This window comes from Aulonocara stuartgranti (genome assembly GCF_965226115.1).
Source record: "Aulonocara stuartgranti genome assembly, chromosome: 23".
Taxonomy (NCBI): Eukaryota; Metazoa; Chordata; class Actinopteri; order Cichliformes; family Cichlidae; genus Aulonocara; species Aulonocara stuartgranti.
This window is the reverse complement of record NC_138958.1, coordinates 53,781,150-53,803,795: the sequence shown is the minus strand read 5'-3', so window position 1 is coordinate 53,803,795 and position 22,646 is coordinate 53,781,150. Positions and strand designations below refer to the sequence as shown.

The 22,646-nt window shown below is 41.2% G+C and overlaps 1 protein-coding gene across 2 annotated transcripts in view; it reads right to left on the bottom strand.

The window, feature by feature from the left end:
* Positions 1–22,026, bottom strand: part of runx1 (RUNX family transcription factor 1) — a 28,236-nt gene extending 6,210 nt beyond the window's left edge. Inside the window, exons 1-6 of one of the 2 annotated variants that reach the window (XM_082523483.1) lie at positions 21,425–22,025; positions 19,953–20,104; positions 19,773–19,883; positions 17,569–17,725; positions 10,385–10,489; positions 4,438–4,638 (exon numbers count right to left, since the gene is read on the bottom strand). In XM_082523483.1, coding sequence (XP_082379609.1) covers positions 4,438–4,638; positions 10,385–10,489; positions 17,569–17,725; positions 19,773–19,883; positions 19,953–20,104; positions 21,425–21,452 — 754 coding nt within the window. In that variant the 5' untranslated portion in view covers positions 21,453–22,025. Of the gene's footprint in view, positions 1–4,437; positions 4,639–10,384; positions 10,490–17,568; positions 17,726–19,772; positions 19,884–19,952; positions 20,105–21,424 lie in introns of both variants that reach the window. The other variant, XM_082523484.1, reaches the window with a different exon arrangement.
* Positions 22,027–22,646: the final 620 nt, after the last annotated feature.

The window sequence follows — 22,646 nt, the reverse complement described above, 5'->3', positions numbered from 1 at the left end:
ATGACAGTAGGAAGCACTTAGAGATCACCTCTGTTTCTTTTTCACTCAGTGTACACACACCTCTTCTGCTACTTTACATCTCCGCTCATCGTCACAGCTTGAAAATACATGAAAGAAATATCAAACTGTTCATAGAAAGCAATCATCCACCACAGTCACATTACCTCCATGCCTCCATGCCATGCTACAGTACAGTCGTTTTAAAGGTAGTAAGAATGTTATAACAGGAATCCAACAAATGTATATATATTTCTTTGCGTATTTGAACTTAAGGTTCCTTAAAACAGGTTCGTTTGAGCAATGTTATGATGTTTGGCTGCTTAGTTATCTGGAATTTTACTTTGAGTTTTATTCCTTTTAACATATTTTTAAACAGCACAAAAACAGTTCAGTTGATTCACTTCTGAACTGTTTCAGCTGGAAGGGGCATTTATGCTACATATGGCAGCTGTAGTATGCGAGCTTTTTCTTTTTAGTTTGTGACAGTTACATACAAATTTTTTTTTCTCACAGTAGCACTTCCTGCTAGCTGACTCTCATTTCCTCCTTAAGTTGCCAGTTGTGTCCTCACACACACACACACACACACACACACACACACACACACACACACACACAGATATATGTAAATGCACACATTAGTAGGAACTGACATTCTGTGTCACCTCCACTGAAGATGAGGAGAAACAAATACTTTCTTTCGGTACAACATAGAGCATCCATGGAGAAGATAACAGATCTCATTAACTAAAGCCACAAGAAGATAAATGACACACAAATGCCTGTTATCACTAGAAGCTGAGTTAAATGGACTAGCTTTTCTTTTCCTTCTTTTCCTGGGTTGCTGATCGAGGATTTTGAGCTTTGGCATTTTTGGTGGTTGTCTTGTTTTTATGATTATTCTTGGTTCTTATTTCTGTCTATGGGTTTTGGATTATTCCTGTCATCTGTGCCTTTAGTTGGTTAGCAGTTATAGTTTCTCTTCGTGTTCCCATTCTCTTCCCTTGGTCTTGTCTCCATGATTTGTCTTCTGTCCCTGTGTCAAGCTTGTTTCTTAGTCTTGGTCTCAGTGCTACTTCCAGTTTTATTCACTTGTCCTGTGTGTGGCATATTCAGTTTTGCTTCCCCTGTCTTGTTACTCCTGATTTGTCCCTGATGTGTTCCCAGCTGTCCCCACTTCCCTAACAACCATCCAATATTGTGTCCGAGTCTCCCTTTGATCTTTGTTCGTGTTCTCCCTGGATAGTATGATTTCCTGTAGACAAATTTGGACTCATCAGCCCAAATCCCCGTTAGTTAACGCAGATCGCCTCGTGCGAGGGCTGTATGGCGTGAACGTGTTGGCGCGGCTAGCTCGTTAATGCGTTGATGCATTAACGAGCGTCATCTGGACCAAGTATCCGTCGCCTTCGCCAATGCTGGTCCCCTACCAAGCCTCCAGAGGTGTTCCATTGACTCCACCTTCACCGATCCCCGGTGTGTCCGGTACAGCCATCTGATGGGGTCTGTCAACTCCACTGCCTATGTGGACCTCCAACCCAGCTTAAGGGAGTCTGTCACTCTAATCACCTTACAGCCATCTGAGAGCTTCCTTCGATGCTGTCCTCCATCCAAACCACCGGAGAGGCTCTGCTGCAGTCGCTGGAATCCAGTCTTTGCCACCATTGTCAGCCTCCAGTCCTGTCGCTCAAAGGTTTCTGACACCACAGTTGGCGTCCAATAAATCATCGCCGGAGTAAAAAATAGCCTCCTGCCATATAACTGGATTGGCCACATCTCCTCAAACACTGTCACCCATGATGCCCCCTCAATTCCTTTCTAAATTGTTGGCCTCCAAGGCAGACCTCCTCAATGCCTGCCTGTAGACCTTGCCTTATGGCCAAACCAGCCACTCAAGCTGCTGCAGCCTTTAAGACTAACCTCTTGGCCAGGCCAACTCCCTCATTATCTGCTTTTTTTAGATCTGCTTTTGGTTCTGTTACTGTTCGCATTGTCCCTCATGGCTGTGTCGTCCCTTGCACGTCACTTTGCAGTATGAATGTAACAGCAAGATAATCAACTTCTGCCGCAGTAGACTTTAGATAGCTGCTTTGTACTGTTTTGGCACATGGTATTGAAAAGTGTAAAAGTAGAGGAATTATGTCCTTAAATTTAGTTACAGCACTTTCCAAAAGACACTCTGCTGTAATGAAATGTATTCCCACTACTGTGTAATCCATTACTGTAAATTTAAATATTAGGAACTGATCGAATGAGCAAGATCTTGCATGGAGCTTCAGAAAGAGACACCACTGACTTTCCCCAATGCTCCCCTGACCTAAATCTAATGTTTAATCCTCTGGGACATTATGGTTTGCTCCATCCAACACCACCAGGTTGGACGTCAGGTCGTCCAGACTGTTATGCCCTTGTCCAGATGTGGGATGAGATCCCCTAGGAGATGATCTGTAGTCTCAACAGGAACATGCCCGTGACACATGGCAACCTATTGACTACCATTTTCAACTGCTGCAATGAAATTTCGGCAAAAATTTTGTCTTTGACTTTTGGAGTGTCTTTGAATTCAGCCCTCTGTAGGTTGATCATCTTCATTTCCATCAAACATACCCAGTCCATATCAGTATAGCCATCCAGTATGATGTTTTTTTTTCCTTTACAATCCGAAGTGTTCATTCATATGTGTACTTAAGTCACTCAGTGACATGCGAATCAATTTATAACGTTTATGAAATGTGGTTTTTCTGAATTTTGGGTTGATATGCTATCTGTCTTGATTAAAATTAGATATTGGTCATTTCTTTGTGAGCAAACTTATAAATTCAGCAGGGAATCAAATAATTATTTATGTGGCTGTATTTTAATCATATTCTTAACCAGTGTTGGTCAAGTTACTTGAAAAAAGTAACTAGTAATTAATTACTGATTACTTCCCCCCAAAAGTAATCCTGTTACTTTACCTATTACTTATTTTCAGAAGTGATTAGTTACTTAGTTACTTTTTAAAACATGATTTACAACCTGAATAGGTGATAAATCGATAGATCTTTCAGCCCAATTCTACTTTTTCTGCATAATCCATCATACAAAATGTAATCAAATGGAAAAGTTAGTTAGTTTTAATCTTTTAACTTTATGCATCAAGCAAACATTAAATTATCTGCAACATTCTCTGACTGGGAGAAATTTGTTTAACATTTAAACCTGTTTTCTGTCATTCCAGCACATAAAATAAAATATTTTTTGTGTTAACACTCAGTCTTTTAAATAGAATGAAGTAAAACACAGCAGAAAATAAATAAAATCAAAGACTCAGTGGTCCTGTTGCTCTATTTACACCTGTTTAGCAGGAGTGAGGCAGGCGGAGGTTTACCCTGGTGCAAGTGTGCCGCAGCAATCAGTGGAAGGATACGGCAGTTTCTCTGTGAATGGCACATTCCAGCGGCAGCGTATTTGGCGTTTGCTCGGGAGTTCTGGGGGGTTTTTGCTGTAAAAAGAAGTTTTCTTCCCACACAGTGAACAGAGGACGCTAATGTTTTTGTCACTTTTTATGGAATCAAACTCTAAGTAAGGTCAGCACTTCCACGCTTTAAACGCTGCACGCTCATACTCTCTGCCGCACTTGTTATATGATCCATTGTTGATCACAGCTGTTGTCACGAACGTCGCACACGCTTGCGTCACTGTCATGAGACACTCTCACAAAAAAATCACGGTTTTAGTAACACAGTAACGCAACATGCTTAATGACCTTTTTTGCAACAGTAATCCCTTACCTTAGTCGTTACTTGACAAAAATTTATCGGATTACCGTAACGCGTTGCCCATGTCTGTTCTCAACACAAATGATTAAGAGATTAGAGTTTGGATTTTTTCCCCCTTAATCATAAACACCTTCATTTAGAAAATGCATTTTGTGTTTCCTTTTTTTTGTCTACTATTTAAATTTGTTTAATGATCTGAAACATTAAATGTGACAAACATATATAAAAAAGTAAATCGGGAAAAGGACAATCCCTATTTTCAAACCAGTATATACAGTGTGAAGACCTGGATGTAGTGACCCACTTGGATCCAACTTAGTTTTCTTTTGAAGAGTTGAGAAGTTCATGTGTGTCTTTCCTTTGATCTAACGTGAAATAAACCCAGACCCACTTCACAATCGTTGATGGTCATTTCTCTGCCCATGGTGATAACAACTTCATCTCACCTTCGAACTTGCTATTTAACACTGACACATAGTACAATGAACCTGGGTCTGGTTGAAAAACAGCTACTATATCCTTTACACCTACATCAGGAAAGCTGGATGACTGTCATGGATATGGATCCACATTAAAGGGGCATCAGTTAATGAAAATGGTGATATATATAACAGTTGTACAGTTGTGGACAGGTAGGAACATGAGTGACTGATTTGAAGGACATAAACATACTTACCAGGAGTTATCTGAGTGTGCGTGGGGCTGGAGAAAGCGGCAGAGTTGAGAGTTGGAGGTTGGCGACTGTTGGCTGACGATTGATGATGGTGATGAGGAGGTGTCACCCTCATGGAGCTCCTTCTCAGCTGTTCCAGTTCTGTTAGCCTCTCAGAGAAAGCCAGGGAGCCTGGTTTGACTTCGTCCATCTTCTGACGATGACCTGAGGCAGAAAGTTAAGAGGAAATCGTTAGAATTTCAAGTATCACTCCTGAGCTCAAAATTCCTGAAATTTATTGAGTTGTCAGCAAAGCACTCCATGCTTGTGATGTGATTACACTGTGTGTGTGTGTGGCTGCACTTTAAAGCTCTGATACTGAGCTCCAGTTACAGGCACTTCCTCACAACAAGGGAAGTGTGCATTTGTGTATTTATACTGTGTGTGCATGGGTGAGTTATAGACGAGTGATGGGTATTCACAGCTAAGCAGATTTGACAAGTGCTCCTGTTGTTTTGTTACTTCTCCTCTTGTTCTGACCAGTTTCACTTTGTTCATGTCATATGGAAGTGAAGTGGACTAATGTTATTTTAATGACACTTATTAGCATTTATTAGAAGAAACACGTCTATCTTCTTTCTTCTCCCATTCGTAAGCCTAAAGAAATCCCCATGTTTCATCATACTCAGTGGGAGAGGAAGTAAGTGTTGCATCAGGTTCCCCTTATGAAAACACTCAATTGAAAGTTTGTCTGCAGGGGTGCGTCTTCATTGAGTATGCAGTTCACAAAATAAAATAAAATAGATGAAATAATGACATTAAATAAAACACAGTATCCTAAGAATTTGTTAATGATATTAGTATAATTCAAAGTGTTTATTGTCATGTGTACAGAAGAAATAGCATTTCTCTGTGCAATGAAATTCTTCCTTTGCTGTCCATACACAAATGCCAAGTAGGTAGGGTTGGAGGAACAAGATAAACAAGGATAACAATAAGACAAGATATTAGATATATAAAGATAAAAATAAGGATAAAAATAGTGAAAGTTAAATAAATAACTACAAAAATAAGTAAGTGAAGACAAGTGAGGTATGCAGATGTAAATGGATGTACAAAGGAGCTCAATGTGCAAAATAAAGTTAGTGTGCAAAGTGTACTAATGTGCAAATTGCAGTTGAGGTAGGTCAGCTGTTGTTGAGTCGGGACAATTAAAATGGCATGATATAAATGCAGCCTAGCACCAAATACAGTAAAAAGGTCTTACATTTGGTAGGTCGACCTTTTGTAATAAACTAAATAAAAAAAAGTTGTTTATTATTGGTGAGTCTAATGTGTTGTTAAAAGGAAACCCTTTAAACAATGGCACATCAGAAGTTTGTTTTTTAGTTTTCAGGTTCATTTATTATTACCATGCCTTGTTCTGCGAGCCCAATAAACAATGCCAAAATACAAACCGGATTCCAAAAAAGTTGGGACACTAAACAAATTGTGAATAAAAACTGAATGCAACGATGTGGAGATGGCAAATGTCAATATTTTCTTCAGAACATAAATCACGGAACAAAAGTTGAAACTGAGAAAATTTATCATTTTAAGGGAACAATATGGTGATACAAAATGTCATGGTGTCAACAAATCCCCAAAAAGTTGGGACAAGGCCATTTTCACCACTGTGTGGCATCTCCCCTTCTTCTTACAACACTCTACAGACGTCTGGGGACCGTGGAGACCAGTTTCTCAAGTTTAGAAACAGGAATGCTCTCCCATTCTTGTCTAATACAGGCCTCTAACTGTTCAATCGTCTTGGGCCTTCTTTGTCGCACCTTCCTCTTTATGATGCGCCAAATGTTCTCTATAGGTGAAAGATCTGGACTGCAGACTGGCCATTTCAGGATCCTTCTCCTACGCAGCCATGATGTTGTGATTGATGCAGAATGTGGTCTGGCATTATCTTGTTGAAAAACGCAGGGTCTTCCTTGAAAGAGATGACGTCTGGATGGGAGCACGTTGTTCTAGAACCTGAATGTATTTTTTTTGCATTGATGGTGCCTTTCTAGACATGCAAGCTGTCCATGCCACACGCACTCATGCATACCATCAGAGATGCGGGCTTCTGAACTGAGCGTTGATAACAACTTGGGTTGTCCTTGTCCTCTTTGGTCCGAATGACATGGCGTCCCACATTTCCAAAAAGAACTTCGAATCGTGACTCGTCTGACCACAGAACAGTCTTCCATTTTGCCACACTCCAGTTTAAATGATCCCAGTGAAAACGCCTGAGCTTGTGGATCTTGCTTAGAAATGGCTTCTTCTTTGCACTGTAGAGTTTCAGCTGGCAGCGCGGATGGCACGGTGGATTGTGTTCACTGATGATGGTTTCTGGAAGTATTCCTGAGCCCATTCGGTGATTTCCTTTACAGTAGCATTCCTGTTTGTGGTGCAGTGTCGTTTAAGGGCCCGGAGATCGCGGGCATCCAGTATGGGTTTACGCCCTTGACCCTCACGCACAGAGATTGTTCCAGATTCTCTGAATCTTCGGATGATGTTATGCACAGTTGATGATGATAACTGCAAAGTCTTTGCAATTTTTCGCTGGGTAACACCTTTCTGATATTGCTCCACTATCTTTCTGCGCAACATTGTGGGAATTGGTGATCCTCTACCCATCTTGGCTTCTGAGAGACACTGCCACTTTGAGAAGCTCTTTTTATACCCAATCATGTTGCCAATTAACCTAATTAGTGTTAATTGGTCTTCCAGCTCTTCGTTATGGTCAAATTTACTTTTTCCAGCCTCTTATTGCTACTTGTCCCAACTTTTTTGGGATTTGTTGACACCGTGTAATTTTGAATCAACATATTTTTCCTTTCAAATGAAACATTTTCTTGGATTAAACTTTTGATCTGTCATCTACGTTCTACTCTGAATAAAATATTGACATTTGCCATCTCCACATCATTGCATTCAGGTTTTATTCACAATTTGTTTAGTGTCTCAATTTTTTTTGCAGTCCGTTTGTACTTCACTTGGACATGAATGTCATGGTAATTCTTTGCTTTTAATAATTCTTTTAATTGTTTTTTTTTCAAAAGTGGAATGATTGCACTGCATACATTTTTAGTGATTTAAAAAAATGAGAGGTGGGTTATCAAGTTTGACTTTATTTGGGATTTTCTCTGCTCACAGGTTCAAAGATGATTCTGACAGTTCACAGGGCTCTAGACTAACTTTTCGCCACGGTTGCACTGGTACGCCTAACTTTTTTTCTTAGGCGCATCAGCACAAAAGTTAGGTGCACTCAAATTTTTCAACTGCATCGCTTAACACCACAGTTTTACATGTGCACTTTTTGGGGGGGGGAAATTGCAGTCCATATAGACAGTATTCATTTGTAAATGATTAACTAACAATTTTGTGCTTAAAGTGCTTTGGCACTCTTTGGCAATATTGTAGAAAATGTTCAACTTAATCATCATCTCGACCTCCTCTGACGACCTGTTTGCTGCTGCCTGCCGCTGAAAGGCAGTGGTAGAGGGAACACTTGGGCAGTGCATTTATGACGACATATAATGTGTTTTCTGGATACACTGTGCTTTTTCAGCATTCAAAGATTGATGGCACTGTGTCAGAGCACTGGCTATGAATTTCAGAAGGATCAGGCCTTAACAGAAAAGTTATCAATAGTTATTTTCATCTTTTCTTATTCCCCACAGCTACATCCACTTCTGTCAGGCCTAGGCTGCTCACTAGGGCTGGGTATCATCACTGATTTCTATAATCCATTCAATTCCGATTCACAAATCCTGATTCGATTCAATTTTGCCTCAGACAGTCAGAAATATTATAATTCTGATCATTTATCAGTACTGACTTTATCAGAGGTGTGAACATCACAGCAGATGCCTTTGTGTGAAAGTAACTGAGAGTAAAACACAGAAGAACATGAAGGAGATTTTCCTGGCCTGGACTTTTATAGCAGATAACCTTAAAAATATTCTGCAATATTCTGCAATTTTGCATAGATTTAAAAAAGTTAAAATTTCTTCAGTATAGAACTGCAGAAACTAGGCTTTCTTATCCAAGGTCGTTAAGTAAAAAAGAAAAAAGAAAAAGTGGCCGACAGCGCTGTAAACAACGGTAGACTGGTGGGTGATAAGCGAAAGAATAATGCAGAAAACAGAGATTTGAGATGGGAAACTGTTCTTGAAGTACACTGAGAGAGAGAGTTGTGCATGAAGTGATTTTTATCGTGGTGGAAGCAAAACAGCAATAGTAAGAGGGAATTCATGACGACATTGATCAAATGTGAAGCGTAGTTTGGATCTTCTTTTGCTGCTGGCTCGGTGAATTTTGGTTGGAGAGACAAAACCTGCAGCTCAGAATCAGCGCAAAAAGACATAAACACAGCGCGGACCTGACGCATCAGAGTCAGCGAGCTGTCGGCTTTCAGCCCCGATGGCGTGTCCGTGTCCATTTACTGTTTGGTGGTTGTTGAAATTGTTTTGTGAACTTTAATCTGGGAATCTGGCGTTTCTGGCAAAACACGGTTATATTTAAAAGTGGATTTAATGAATCGATATCGCTTCATTCAAGCTACTCATCTCTCTCTATCCACCTGCACTTTCAACTAGACCACGGCCAATCAGAGTGGTCCCGCCCCTGACTATCTCTAATTGGTTTAGTCCACGATAGGGGCATAATATGTGTCTGTTGTTGACCACACGGAGACTTTCAGAGTTGCAGAGATTTTTTCTTGTTACCCGAACATTTGGTCGCACCGGTGCGACCTACGATTTTTTTTAGTCGCACCATCGAAAAATTTGGTCGCATTTGTGACCAAATTGGTCGCACTCTAGAGCCCTGGTTCATGTTTTAAAGGCCAAGCTCTATTAACTTCATGTTAGCAATTAGAACTTGTGTGGCATAAAAAGAGTTTGCTCGACAGCGCTTGTTGGATTGACCAATACTCAGAACCATGGAACTGGGGAACGACAAACTCAGTGAAGATCTAAGGAGAACTATAGATTAACACAAATTGCGAAGGTCTTTTGGAACCATTTATAAACAAAAATGCAGTATTGATCAAGGATCAATCCTGGCATGGACTATGAACACTAGTGTCACCATCGACTGTCAACCCCTATTCCAAAATCAAGGCCTTCAAGCGTGGCTAAAACTAAATATTTACAAGAGAAGAAGAAAAGAAGAAGAAAGAGATATACAAGAGAAAAGCTGAGCTATTTGGCCAAGGTGTCCAGAGGTAATTTTTCTAGGTGTAAGTCTGAAACATTCAGGCCTAATAACACTGTACCAACTGTCAAGCATGGAGATGGTAGTGTTAAGCTCTGGGGCTGTTATTCTCCTAGTGATGAAGGAGGAGGATGACCTCCAAATTCTTTAACTTCAGTCAACAGCGAGATGGTTAAAACTTTTAAACAACAATATATTTAACAGGATAATAATCTCAAAGATAACAAAGATACATTAAACTGGTTTTGTAATGGATAAAGCAGGCTAACATAAAGATTCTGCAATGCCCTTCCCAAAGCTTCCCAAAGGACAACATTTAACCGGATCCATGCCAGGAAAGGAAACAATTTAACCAGCCTGTGTAGATCCTAGAAAATCCAAAATGAAGTCAAACTTGTTCACCCAATTCCTCATTTTTAGTCACCTTGAGGCAGCTGTGGTGATCTGATGCTTTATAAATAAAATGAAAAATGAAAATGAAATGAAAATAAATATATACATATACAATCATTCCACTTTGAAAAAAGAGCAATTTAAACCTCACTAAAACCCCCAAATTACCATGACATTCATGCCCATCATGACTGTACGTAAACTTCTGACCACAAGCATATGTATTTTTGTAATTTGATTTGATCTACAAGCGAACTGTATTTAACACCAGGTTAGCGTTTGCCTAGGAGGAAAATGTGAACATTTGTATGTCAGTAGTACTCACGCCGCGGCTCTCTGGGACCATCCACTGTGATTTTAATGGCTCTTTGGTATGTGGCCACCTGTGGAGGGTTGGTGAATACTGTGATGGTCAGTGTGAAACTTTTCCCTATGAAAACACAAGAAAGGGAGAAAAAGGAGGGTGAAAAGAGAGAGATGACGAGAGAAAGGGAATGGACAAAAATCACAGGGCAAAACCTTTATACAACATATGTATATATATATATATATATATATACAGGGCTCTAGACTAACTTTTTGCCATGGGCATACCGGTACGCCTAACTTTAAAAAGTTAGGCGTACTGCACCTAACTTTTGTGCCAGTACGCCTAACTTTTTAAAGTTAGGCGTACTGGCACAAAAGTTAGGTGCACACAAATTTTATAATAATTTATATAATATAATGTGTTTTTCTGGATACACTGTGCTTTTTCAGCATTCAAAGATTGATGACACCGTGTCAGAGCACTGGCTATGAATTTCAGAAGGATCAGGCCTTAACAGAAAAGTTAGCAATAGTTCTTTTCCTATTCCTATAATCCATTCGATTCCGGTTTTCAAAGTCCCGATTCGATTCAACTTAGCCTCAGACAGTGAGAAATATTATAATTCTGATCATTTATCAGTACTGACTTCATCAGAATTGTGAACATCACAGCAGATGCCTTTGTGTGAAAGTAACTGAGAATAAAACACAGAAAAACATGAAGGAGATTTTCCTGGTCTGGCTTTTTATAGCAGATAACCTTAAAAATATTCTACAATGTTCTGCATATAAAGTTTAAATTTCTTCAGTATTGAATAACAGAAAAAATAGGCTTTCTTGTCCGAGGTCATTTAAGTGAAAAAAAGAAAAAGAAAAAAAAAAGACAGCAGCCACAGCGCTGTAAACAACGGTAGACTGGTGGGTAATAAGCGAAAGAATAATACAGAAAACAGAGATTGGAGACAGGAAACTGTTCTTGAAGTACAGAGAGCGATAGAGAGAGCTAGCTGTGCATGAAGTGTGATTTTAATAGTCGTGGAAGCAAAACAGCAAAATTCATGACGACATTGATCAAATGTGAAATGCAGTTTGCTGCTTCTTTTGGTGCTGGCTCGGTGAATTTTGGTTGGAGAGAGACAAAACCTGCAGCTCAGAATCAGCGCAAAAAGACGTAAACACAGCGCGGACCGGACGCATCAGAATCGCTGAGCTCCGACAGCGTGTCCGTCTACGGGCCGTCGGGTGAGAAAGCCGAGAAAGACTAAGTTGATTCTGATGCGTCGGTCCGCTCTGTGTTTACGTCTTTGTGTGGAATCCGTGTACCTGCTCTCATTTGCTGTTTGGTTGTTGTTGAAATGGTTTTGTGAGCTTTAATCTGAGAATCTGGCGTTTCTGGCAAAACACAGTTATATTTAAAAGTCGATTCAGGATTTAATGAATTGATATCGCTTTATTCAAGCTATTCACCTCCCACTTCCACCTGCACTTTCAACTGGACCACGGCCAATCAGAGAGGTCCCGCCCCTTACTATCTCTGATTGGTTTAGTCCACGATAGGGGCATAATGTGTGTCTGTTGTTGACCACAGGGAAGGTTGCAGATTTTTTTTTTTTTGCTACCCGAACAGTTGGTCGCACAGGTGCAACCAAATATTTTTTTTTAGTCGCACCACTGAAAAATTTGGTTGCATTTGCAACCAAATTGGTCGCAGTCTAGAGCCCTGAATATATATATATATATATATATATATATATATATATATATATATATATATATATATATATATAGACTGACCAACCTGTGCACGGCCTGGATTGATTACAAGAAGGCCTATGACTCAATGCCCCACAGCTGGATACTGGAATGCTTAGAATTGTACAAGATCAATGGGACCCTAAGAGCCTTCATCAGGAACTCAATGGGGATGTGGCACACAACACTAGAGGCAAACTCCAAGCCCATAGCACAAGTCACCATCAAGTGCGGGATCTACCAAGGAGATGCTCTGTCCCCACTGCTGTTCTGCATAGGCCTGAACCCCCTCAGTGAGATCATTAACAAGACTGGCTACGGATACCGACTACGGAACGGAGCAGTTGTCAGCCACGTCCTGTACATGGATGACATCAAGCTGTATGCCAAGAGTGAACGAGACATCGATTCACTGATCCACACCACCAGGATATACAGCAATGACATTGGAATGTCGTTTGGACTGGAGAACTGTAGTCGGATGGTAACAAAGAGAGGGAAGGTAGTCAGAACTGAGGGGATTGAACTACCAGAAGGCAACATTGCAGACATAGAGTTACAAGTACCTGGGGATCCTGCAGGCAAATGGGAACCATAAAGAGGCCGCTAGAAAAGCTGCAACCACCAAGTACCTGCAGAGGGTCAGGCAAGTCCTGAGGAGTCAGCTGAATGGTAAGAACAAGATCCGGGCTATCAACACGTACGCCCTGCCCGTGATCAGGTACCCTGCTGGGGTAATAGGCTGGCCAAAGGAGGAGATAGAAGCCACTGACATAAAGACAAGAAAGCTCCTTACCATGCATGGAGGGTTTCACCCCAAGTCCAGCACCCTGAGGCTGTACGCTAAGCAGAAGGAAGGGGGCCGGGGACTGGTGAGTGTCAGCACCACAGTCCAGGATGAGACAACGAACATCCAAGAATACATTGGGAAGATGGCCGCAACTGACCGAGTGCTCAGTGAATACCTCAGGCAGCAGAAACCCAAGAAAGAGGAGGGAGACGAGGAACCATCATGGGAGGACAGGCCCCTGCACGGTATATACCACCGGCAGATAGAGGAGGTGGCTGATATCCAGAAGTCCTACCAGTGGCTGGACAAAGCTGGACTGAAAGACAGCACAGAGGCACTAATCATGGCAGCACAAGAACAAGCTCTGAGCACAAGATCCATAGAGGCTGGGGTCTATCACACCAGGCAAGACCCCAGGTGCAGGCTGTGTAAAGATGCCCCAGAGACAATCCAGCACATAACAGCAGGGTGCAAGATGCTAGCAGGCAAGGCATACATGGAACGCCATAACCAAGTGGCCGGCATAGTGTACAGGAACATCTGTGCCGAGTATAACCTAGAAGTCCCGAGGTCAAAATGGGAGATGCCCCCAAGGGTGGTGGAGAATGACCGAGCTAAGATCCTGTGGGACTTCCAGATACAGACGGACAAAATGGTGGTGGCTAACCAACCGGACATAGTGGTGGTAGACAAACAGAAGAAGACGGCCGTAGTGATCGATGTAGTGGTTCCGAATGACAGCAATATCAGGAAGAAGGAACACGAGAAGCTGGAGAAATACCAAGGGCTCAGAGAAGAGCTCGAGAGGATGTGGAGGGTGAAGGTAACGGTGGTCCCCGTGGTAATCGGAGCACTAGGTGCGGTGACTCCCAAGCTAGGCGAGTGGCTCCAGCAGATCCCGGGAACAACATCGGAGATCTCTGTCCAGAAGAGCGCAGTCCTGGGAACAGCTAAGATACTGCGCAGGACCCTCAAGCTCCCAGGCCTCTGGTAGAGGACCCGAGCTTGAAGGATAAACCGCCCGCAGGGGCGTGCTGGGTGTTTTTTATATGTATATATGTATATATATGTATATATCTCACACATATATATACATATATATATATATGTGTGAGAAGGCTAGGTCTCGGGGGGGAAAGGATTCAGGCTCGGGTCCTCTAACGGGCCTGGTTGGGTCCTGCGCCATTCCCATTCAATTACCGGCCAATATATATGTATATGTATAAGGAACCAAGGAAGATGTTTGTGGGGGTGCTTGTGGGGGAGCTTGTCCTACAGCATGATTGTATTCAAAGCAGAATTACAGTCCACAAAACCATTATACTAAGTTCCTGCAGAGTTCAGATGCTGGATGATGAAGTCTAGTGCCATGCTAACTACATCACCTACTGATCTGTTGGCTCTGTACGCAAAACACAGGGAGTTCAAGAGAGAGGGGGTCAATCACTGACTGTAGATGGGACAGGCAAAGGTGAGAGCGACAGGTCTGTAGTCATTAAGGCTTGTGATCATTGTTTTTCAGAACAGGAATGATATTGGCAGCCTTGAAGCAGGCTGGCACATGACATATCTGCATTGAGGTGTTGAAAATGTTAGTGAACACTGTCAACAGTGTTTCAGGGTGGATAAAGACATTGAGTGCTGAGGTGCTTTGTGGGGGTTCTGGCTCTTTCTATATAGTAATCCTGGAAATTACATTGCATTTGGTTTTTATTGGTAATGGTCGATATGTAAACTTTATTCCAGCTTCTGAGTGTGATATACAAAAAGTACTGAAAGTAAAAAAGTTTTTGAAAAGCAAACAATATGTATGAGAATAAAAAACTATTACTTTGTCCTTTGCTGGATGTGACTTGATTCCTGAGATTGTGGAGCAAAGAAAAAAGGATGGTGTACATGAAAATGTTTTTTCATGCAAACTTGTGGTCATAGACAAAGTTAACAATTCAAATGTAGAATATTACATATTCTACAATAATACAGAATGTTACCTGTAATCATGAATATTACAAGGTATTATGAAGCTATTCGCACATATCTGCAGTCAATCTTTTCAAGTAGATATTTTTAAAAAATGAGAGAAAAACTAAAAAACTGTCTTTCATTTATAAACGAAATTCTCTGCTTTACCTTAAATGTTATAAAAACAAGTTTTTGTAAAGGTTTGATCATTTAAATGACAAATACTTTTTTGAGTGACTTAAAGTTTGGCTTTGGATGTAGCCTAATTACTTATTTAGAAAACTACTGTGTCCCATTTCTAATAGACACCTGCCAGCCAATCACAAACCAGTGTTTAACTGCGGTCATATCTAAGAGATATGAGTGTATGTACCACACATTAATAGGACTATCTCTGTGTCTGTGTGAAGTAGCAGTCACTTAACACTGTGCTAGATGTAAACACTGCACATGGCAGAGCCCCACTGCTGTTGTGTGTCGGGTGTTACTCTCATTTCCCTCTCCCTTTCTGTCTCCTCTCATTGTCTTAAATTATGATACATGAAACGTAGTCATATATTATATAACATATATAGTGCTATACAAAGCTCAGAACTGAATAACAGTTTAAGTTGTCTAGAACCCTTCTATAGGAAACACTAACGATTAACACATGCCATTCTCAGCTGTATTAATGGCCACTAGATGGCAGCTGACATCAGTGTGTCTCTGCTGTCTTTGTGCAACCAACAGAAAGAGATCGTGATCCTGGTCTACACACAGTGTTTTCTCTGCTCTATATAAGCAAAGGAAAAGCACATCATGAATGAAAAATGTATAACAGAATTTCTGTTCCCTTGTTTACAAAAAGAGTTACATGCATGCACACACACACACACTACATTAACAGATAACAAAGAGCCTGTGTGCGTCTTAACAAATGTTTTCTCTGCAGTCACTCAGTTAAATATACACAGAGTGTGTGTGTGTGTGTGTGTGTGTGTGTGTGTGTGTGTGTGTGTGTGTGTGTGTGTGTGTGCACATGTATGTAACCAATTTTCAGTCTTTTTCTCAGTTCCTCTTTCAAGACCATGATTTCTGTATTTCACGATATATGGCCACACACACACACACACACACACACACACACACACACACACACACACGTCTGGTTTGCTATTCTCATTGGGACATCTCATTGGCATAATGCTTTCCTGAGCCGGTTACCCTAACCATCAAAAATGCCTAGCCCTAAACATAACCATAACCTAATTGTAACCATGACACTAAAACCACATTTTGAGTGTGAAAAACGCCTGAACCTCGTGGGGACGTGGATTTTGGTCCCTACGAGGGGACTGAAAAGTCATCAGAAAGCATAAACAAAGAAGAAATACAGGTTAGCGAGGCAAACGTTCTAAAGTCAGAACAGCTCTGTGCAAAGCAAAGGCAGCACTCGTGAATAAACGAAATCAGGCTTTGATTGAGTGAGCATGAGATGATGACATCTGCACAAAAAATGATCTTGACTTGAATCCATAAGTGTAAAGGTTTATCAAAAGCAAACAGAAACACGGTGAGATGTGATTTTACACATATAGAAAACGGTAAGAAATAAAATATGTATTTACTGCACGAGGCATATTGTATGCACCTGTCTCCTCTACATTTATTCAAAAATGAAGAAGCAAGGTCCAGATTTTTCACCAGATTATTTCCATATTGACTGCTTTATTTTTCCAGACAGAGTCCAATAATTGCATTCTGAGAACTGATCCACGAACCACCAGTTTTGTTACCAAGTCTGTAACTAATTTTTCACCAATTTCCAATTTAACTTTTGGCCATTTAGTGGAAATGAAAGTGACATTTGTGCAGGTTTGTATCGTCTCCGTCACATCTGTACGTCTTACACATGTGTGTGTAAATGATTTGCGTCCTTCCTGCGTGTTGTTCCTGTCACCTTATCATGAAACGCATTAATAAGAAATAGACGCACAGAGAACAAAGCACTGTGTGTCACAGCAGTTTGGGTCAGACACTGTTTTACAGACAGATGCAACTACAGTCTTCCAGCTGTAAGTCAACATTACAAAAACACTATCTTAAAATACTGCTGGGAGAGAAAATGGTCCCATTGTATTCTGTGCTGTTAAATTTGCATGAAACAAATTTAGACTCCTCACTCTTCTTCATTTGAATTCTGCTGCACTTGAAATATTAATATGCTCATTTTTTCAACTTAAGGTCTGCACAGCTGATAAAATATTGACAGTTATACCAATTTCTTTTGGCTGGGGGAGGATTTATCAATATTGTGTGTGTCTGTATGTTAGCAGGGTTTGTGTACACAAGACTGGTGTTTTAAATAGATAAGTAGGGACATTTGCCTGTGCCTGATTTAGAGTAACTGTGCTTGTGTGTCCGTTAAAAAGAGAGGGAGAAAGAAAGAGGCAGACACTGGATGGGATATTAGGAGGAAGTTGTGTGAATGCTGTTTTTATTCACATGTACTTCCCCTAATTTAATGCTGTATGCTTGTACAAAACATGTCTATTAATTTTCAACCTGTGGAAGATTTAAAGGTGAAACTCTTCTGACTAATGTCACTCATACTAATAAACTGGTGCCTGCTAATTTCACACTGTACAACTTTTACACTGTACAGTAAATCTGCATTCACATTTCCATGTATGTATTTGCGTGTCTGTGCGTACCTCTACCGCTGCGGCCCACAAAGCGGAGGTCGTTGAATCTGGCCACTTGGTTCTTGATTGCAGCTGTCGCATTGCGAAGCTCTGCTGAGTAATTCTCATCATTTCCTGCCATCACTGTAACCAAGGTGCCATCTGGAATGTCGCCCAGGGCAACCACCTAGTGACATGTTGGCACAAACAAGAGAAAAGCACGAGTGTGCGCTGTGTCTGCGTGAGGGTTTAATCCAAGTTTGAGGTTTTCAGAACATCTTTGTATCCAACCTGTTCGGTGCCATTTTTCAGTGCACACGTCCCACAGAGGTTTTTACACACCTGATGCTACTTTGCACCAAATGTCAGTCCATGCAAAGCAGGAGTGCAAAACTCCTGATTATGCAGATGGGACAGGGGTGTCAAACTCAAATACACAGTGGGCCAAAATTCAAAACTGGAACAAAGTTGTGGGCTAACATTAACATTTATTGAAAAAAAAATCTTCCTCCAGATATAAGAATGAATCTTTTCTTATGGACTCAAATAAGTTTTGCTGAAAAACTGAATATGGAACAAGCAAAGCTTAATACTAAACAATATATATATTAGCTGTATAATACCAGTAGGCCAGCTCTAATAGTAATTTGGTATGGCTTCGCGGGCCAAATGTAATTAGGTTGCGGGCCAAATTTGGCCCGCGGGCCAGAGTTTGACACCTATGAGATGGGATGATTGTGGGATGATCCAAAGTAGAGTACAACAAAAAAGTCATCTATTAGTGACTGAGCAGCTAATGTTCATATATAAAGACTGAATTGCTGAGAGGCTAGCACAATTTCAAACTGACCATACGCTTGGTTTGACTGAGAGGCAAAGAGGCAGTTTTACACTGAACTTCATGGACAGTAAAAGATGCAAATGATTAACTAAAAGTTGTTGAATAAAGCTTTTGTGCATACTGTTAGGCTTTACCCTCCACGAGAGCTCAGCGCACTAGAAAGCACACTCTCCTTTTCCACACCTACACAAATATAGAGCCAGGCAGGCTGATTTCCATATTGTGGCTAATCACACCAAAGCATCATTGTGCAAATAAGCAGGGCAGATATAGTACTATGGAGCATCTCTGTCTGTGACCCAGAGCGCTCCAACCAGCGCTGACTGCCACACTAGTATTAAAACGACAATTATACCTTCCACCTATTGGTAATCACTTAAAGTGGTGTGAGACTGGGTACCAGTGCCGGTCACAGTAATGAGATAAGTTGATGGAATCACACTGGCTGCAATAAGCATTTCACTGGGTTTGGAAATTATTCAAGAACAAACAGTAAATTCACTGTCGGGCAGACTGTGGAGCAGCAGCAAAAAAGCAGCCCAGCAAATATGTGTGTCTGTATACAGAACAATACCTGCAGAGTGTGTGTTATCAGCTACATACAATATGGATGTGCGTCTTTCGCTGTGTGCATAAAATGTGCGTGTTCATCTCAACAGTCATCCATTATCAGTAAGAGGCAGTGACATCCGCTCATGACACTCCATAATGATGCATAATGCACCAAACTCTCTCTTACACACACATGTATGCGCAAACACTAATGCATAAAACTCAGTAAATCAATCCACTGTGTTTTCTGCAGCTAAAAGCCGCTTTTCCACAAATGCATTTTGTCTCAAAGTGCAGGAAAACCATCCACATGAGGGAAACGCAGCAAAAACAAACAAACTTGTGTTAAATCACTGAGGGTGGATGGATCATATGACCCACTGGTAAGACAGTATAAAGGTCTGTAAAAACGGACCTTTGTGAGTGATGCTGGAAAATGTACAAAATGTTAGATTTGGTACATTAAACACTAAAGTCGTAAATCATCCGGACCACTTACATCAATTAACTTTTAAAGGCAAAATGTCAAAGATTTGTTCCCAGATGTGAGGAAATGCTGCTTTTCTCTGTTTGTCAGTGAATATACTGAACAGCACGTTGGACAAGAACAGTAAAGGCAATCAAAGTAATAGAGAGATGAACTCATGATGATGTAATAATATATAAATGCTACATGTTATTATCAGGAAACTTTCAGTAGGTGAAAGGTTCGTGATCACTTGGTTAGAGGTGGAGCTGACTGCATACGTAACAGTAAAACCTGGTATGTATGTGAACTCTAAGTACGCACAGTCCATTACGATGTACAGCACGGCCCGTGCTAAAATGACAACATACACACCTTAAAAGCAATGGGAAGAGTCTTATTACACCTCCAGTGAGTAGGCAACACAGAGCACAGGAAATTGGGACTGTCTGTCTTCACCAGCTCTCCTGGATGATCTGGCATCACCTGAAAAAACAGCAGCACAGTTATTTTAGTCTAAGACAGAAATAAGCAACCAGTCCCGTGCTGCCCTACCTCCACCATGCCGTGGTCTGCAATTCGCAATTTTCCCACCATAGCAGCTCCACCACCGGCCTCCTGGGCTCCGAGAGGCAGGGCCTCGGCCATCTTCCCCCCCGAGGCAAGGGTGGTAGAGGGGGGAGTATAGCGGCGACCGGGGGCAGGGTCTGTGACAGAACCCAGGAAAAAATAGTCTTTGAATCACGTAATCATCAGAACAGTATGAGAATATATTTTCACTCTTCATTCATTGTTTAAGAAATAATTTCAGCAGAGAAAGAAAACGTAGCGATTCTGTTTGCTCACAGATATTTTCTTTCCCCCCAGTCTGCACTAACAAGGACTTTTTTCACTATTCTGTCACAACTTATGATCAATCAGTAAGTAGATTAGTAGGTAATGACTAGAAAGATTTCTATAGATAGTGTTTGACAAATTATGACTACGCTTGCTTTTTATTCAGGTTAAAGACACACACACACACCTGTTTCACTGTACAGGTGTGTGTGAACTGGGATCTATAAAACACACACACAGAGTGAGACTGAGAGATGTTTAAGTTGTACACTTGTCGGGGCACCACAACCACAGGAGAAGGTAACCAGGTGAACAGGTGTGACCGTTTATTTTGCTAATAGTTACATTTGTATCTAAATGTTAAATTGACTGATTCTTATATCTGATTTTTTAAATTTCTAATCTGGAGCCTTCAAAGTATTTTATACAACACACCTCATTCACGTCCTTTCATACAAGCGCTTTTGGTCTAACATTCACACACATTCACACTGAGAGCACAGAGAGCACCCTGGGGTTCGTATGTTGCCCAAGGATGGCATGCAGACTGGACCAACCTGATGACCTTCTCAGTCAAATCCAAAGTTTTGGATCCTAGTGAGCTCAGGTAACACTCATTCGTATTATAGCACACATTTGTTAGTTCAGAATGAACACTTCAACACATGGTTAACATTTTGCATCAATCTCTGAAGAATTCTGGCAAACCCTTTTACAAACACTACAAACCACATTCACCAGTTCACACAATAACTCTGTTTCCATTCACGAACGCAGTCACTGAGAAAAGGTGGGGTTGTATATTTAAATCTAAGAAACTTTGACTCGTGGACTGGATCAAACCAATAACCTGACAATGATCGTTTGAGCTGATTTGGATGTCACAGAGTAAACCGGTACACGAACGCTGGATTGTGCTATATTATGTATAAAGCTACAGTTTTCTACAGGCCTGTAAATGACAACGTTGTTGTACAATGACACACATTCCAGTATATGGATATCACCATCACTGCTCACACACAAACACACACGGACCGACAAACCACGGACTAACACCGCGCCGTCAGAGACCATTTCTCCAAAAGCTCAGTCAGTCAAACTAATGTGACAGCTGAAGAGAACAAATATGTTCTCTGCGCATGTCTTCATACTTTATCGTGAACAACAACCAGAATAATACGTCGTACCGTATTTGGCGTCCCACGGAAACACCATCTGTGCGTCCACAGTCTCCTCTCGCTGACTTTCACTATAAGCCTCCTGCTTTCCTCCTGTTTGCGGCCAAGAAGCGGATTCCTGTGTGCGCGTCGTCCAGTACTTATCTGTCAAACTACCCCGACCAAACGCGACACATTTAAATCCGTGCAAACATGTCCCCGACGCTTTCAGATGTGTTTGATGCGTCCTCCATACAGAGTAGAAGTCAAAGGCAGACTTGAGATGGGTTCTGTAGTCTTCAAAGCTCAGCAGAACAAACTTCCGCTCATACTGAAAGTGGAAGGAAATGGGCAGACGTTGGAGGGGAAAAAAGAGAGAGTATCTGACTGTATTTCAAATTTTGCTTCGGTAAGTAAGCGCTTTCATCATAACTACTTCTATGTCCTTTCCGCTGCAGATGAATGGCCATCTCCGATCTTGGCGTCAGCCTTTTACCGGCACCGCTCTGGATTTGCATCTCGTCTGCGCAAAGACCTGCTCTCAGCCAATCAGGACACGTTCTAGAGGCTGTCGCCGAAAACACAAGACCAATCAGCATCCTGTGCGTCCGAAAGGAGGCGGCTTTAGCTGAGAAACAAGGAGGCAGAGCTGCGCTTCTTCCTGCGTGACACTGTGTGGTTATGTGCGTTATCCACACATAACAAACTAACGACATATGAATGCATCACTGCGGATCAAAGTCAGAGTCACATGCCTCCAAATCTTTGTTTTCTTATTCTTTTCACCACAGCAGACCGAGGCGTGAGAATCTGTGTGCTTTATATATGCAAGCTGTCAGTAGCACATACAGACGATAGAGGGCAGCAGGTGATCTAAAGCACGTTACTGATCCTAAATGAAGACGGCACAGGCCGAACGAGCCGACTCACATGGATGACACTTTCATGTGATTTCATCTGTTTCTAATAGTAAGAGTTCGAATACACATTCAAACATCTGCATTAGTACTTTGATATAAATGATACCTCTGAACTCCTGACCGTTTTATAATGCTCTCAGCCTCTAACTAAATTGCATTATTGTGATGTTATCATCATAACTGTGAACACTGTGTTATTGCTGCCTATACTGACCAGGGATAGTTTGAATCCCGCTCAAGTTTTTACTGGAAAGTATTTCACAAAACAAATTAAGCACCAAAAATAACTTTAAATGAAGGAAAAGCTCTTTTTATTATATTGCTATTATATT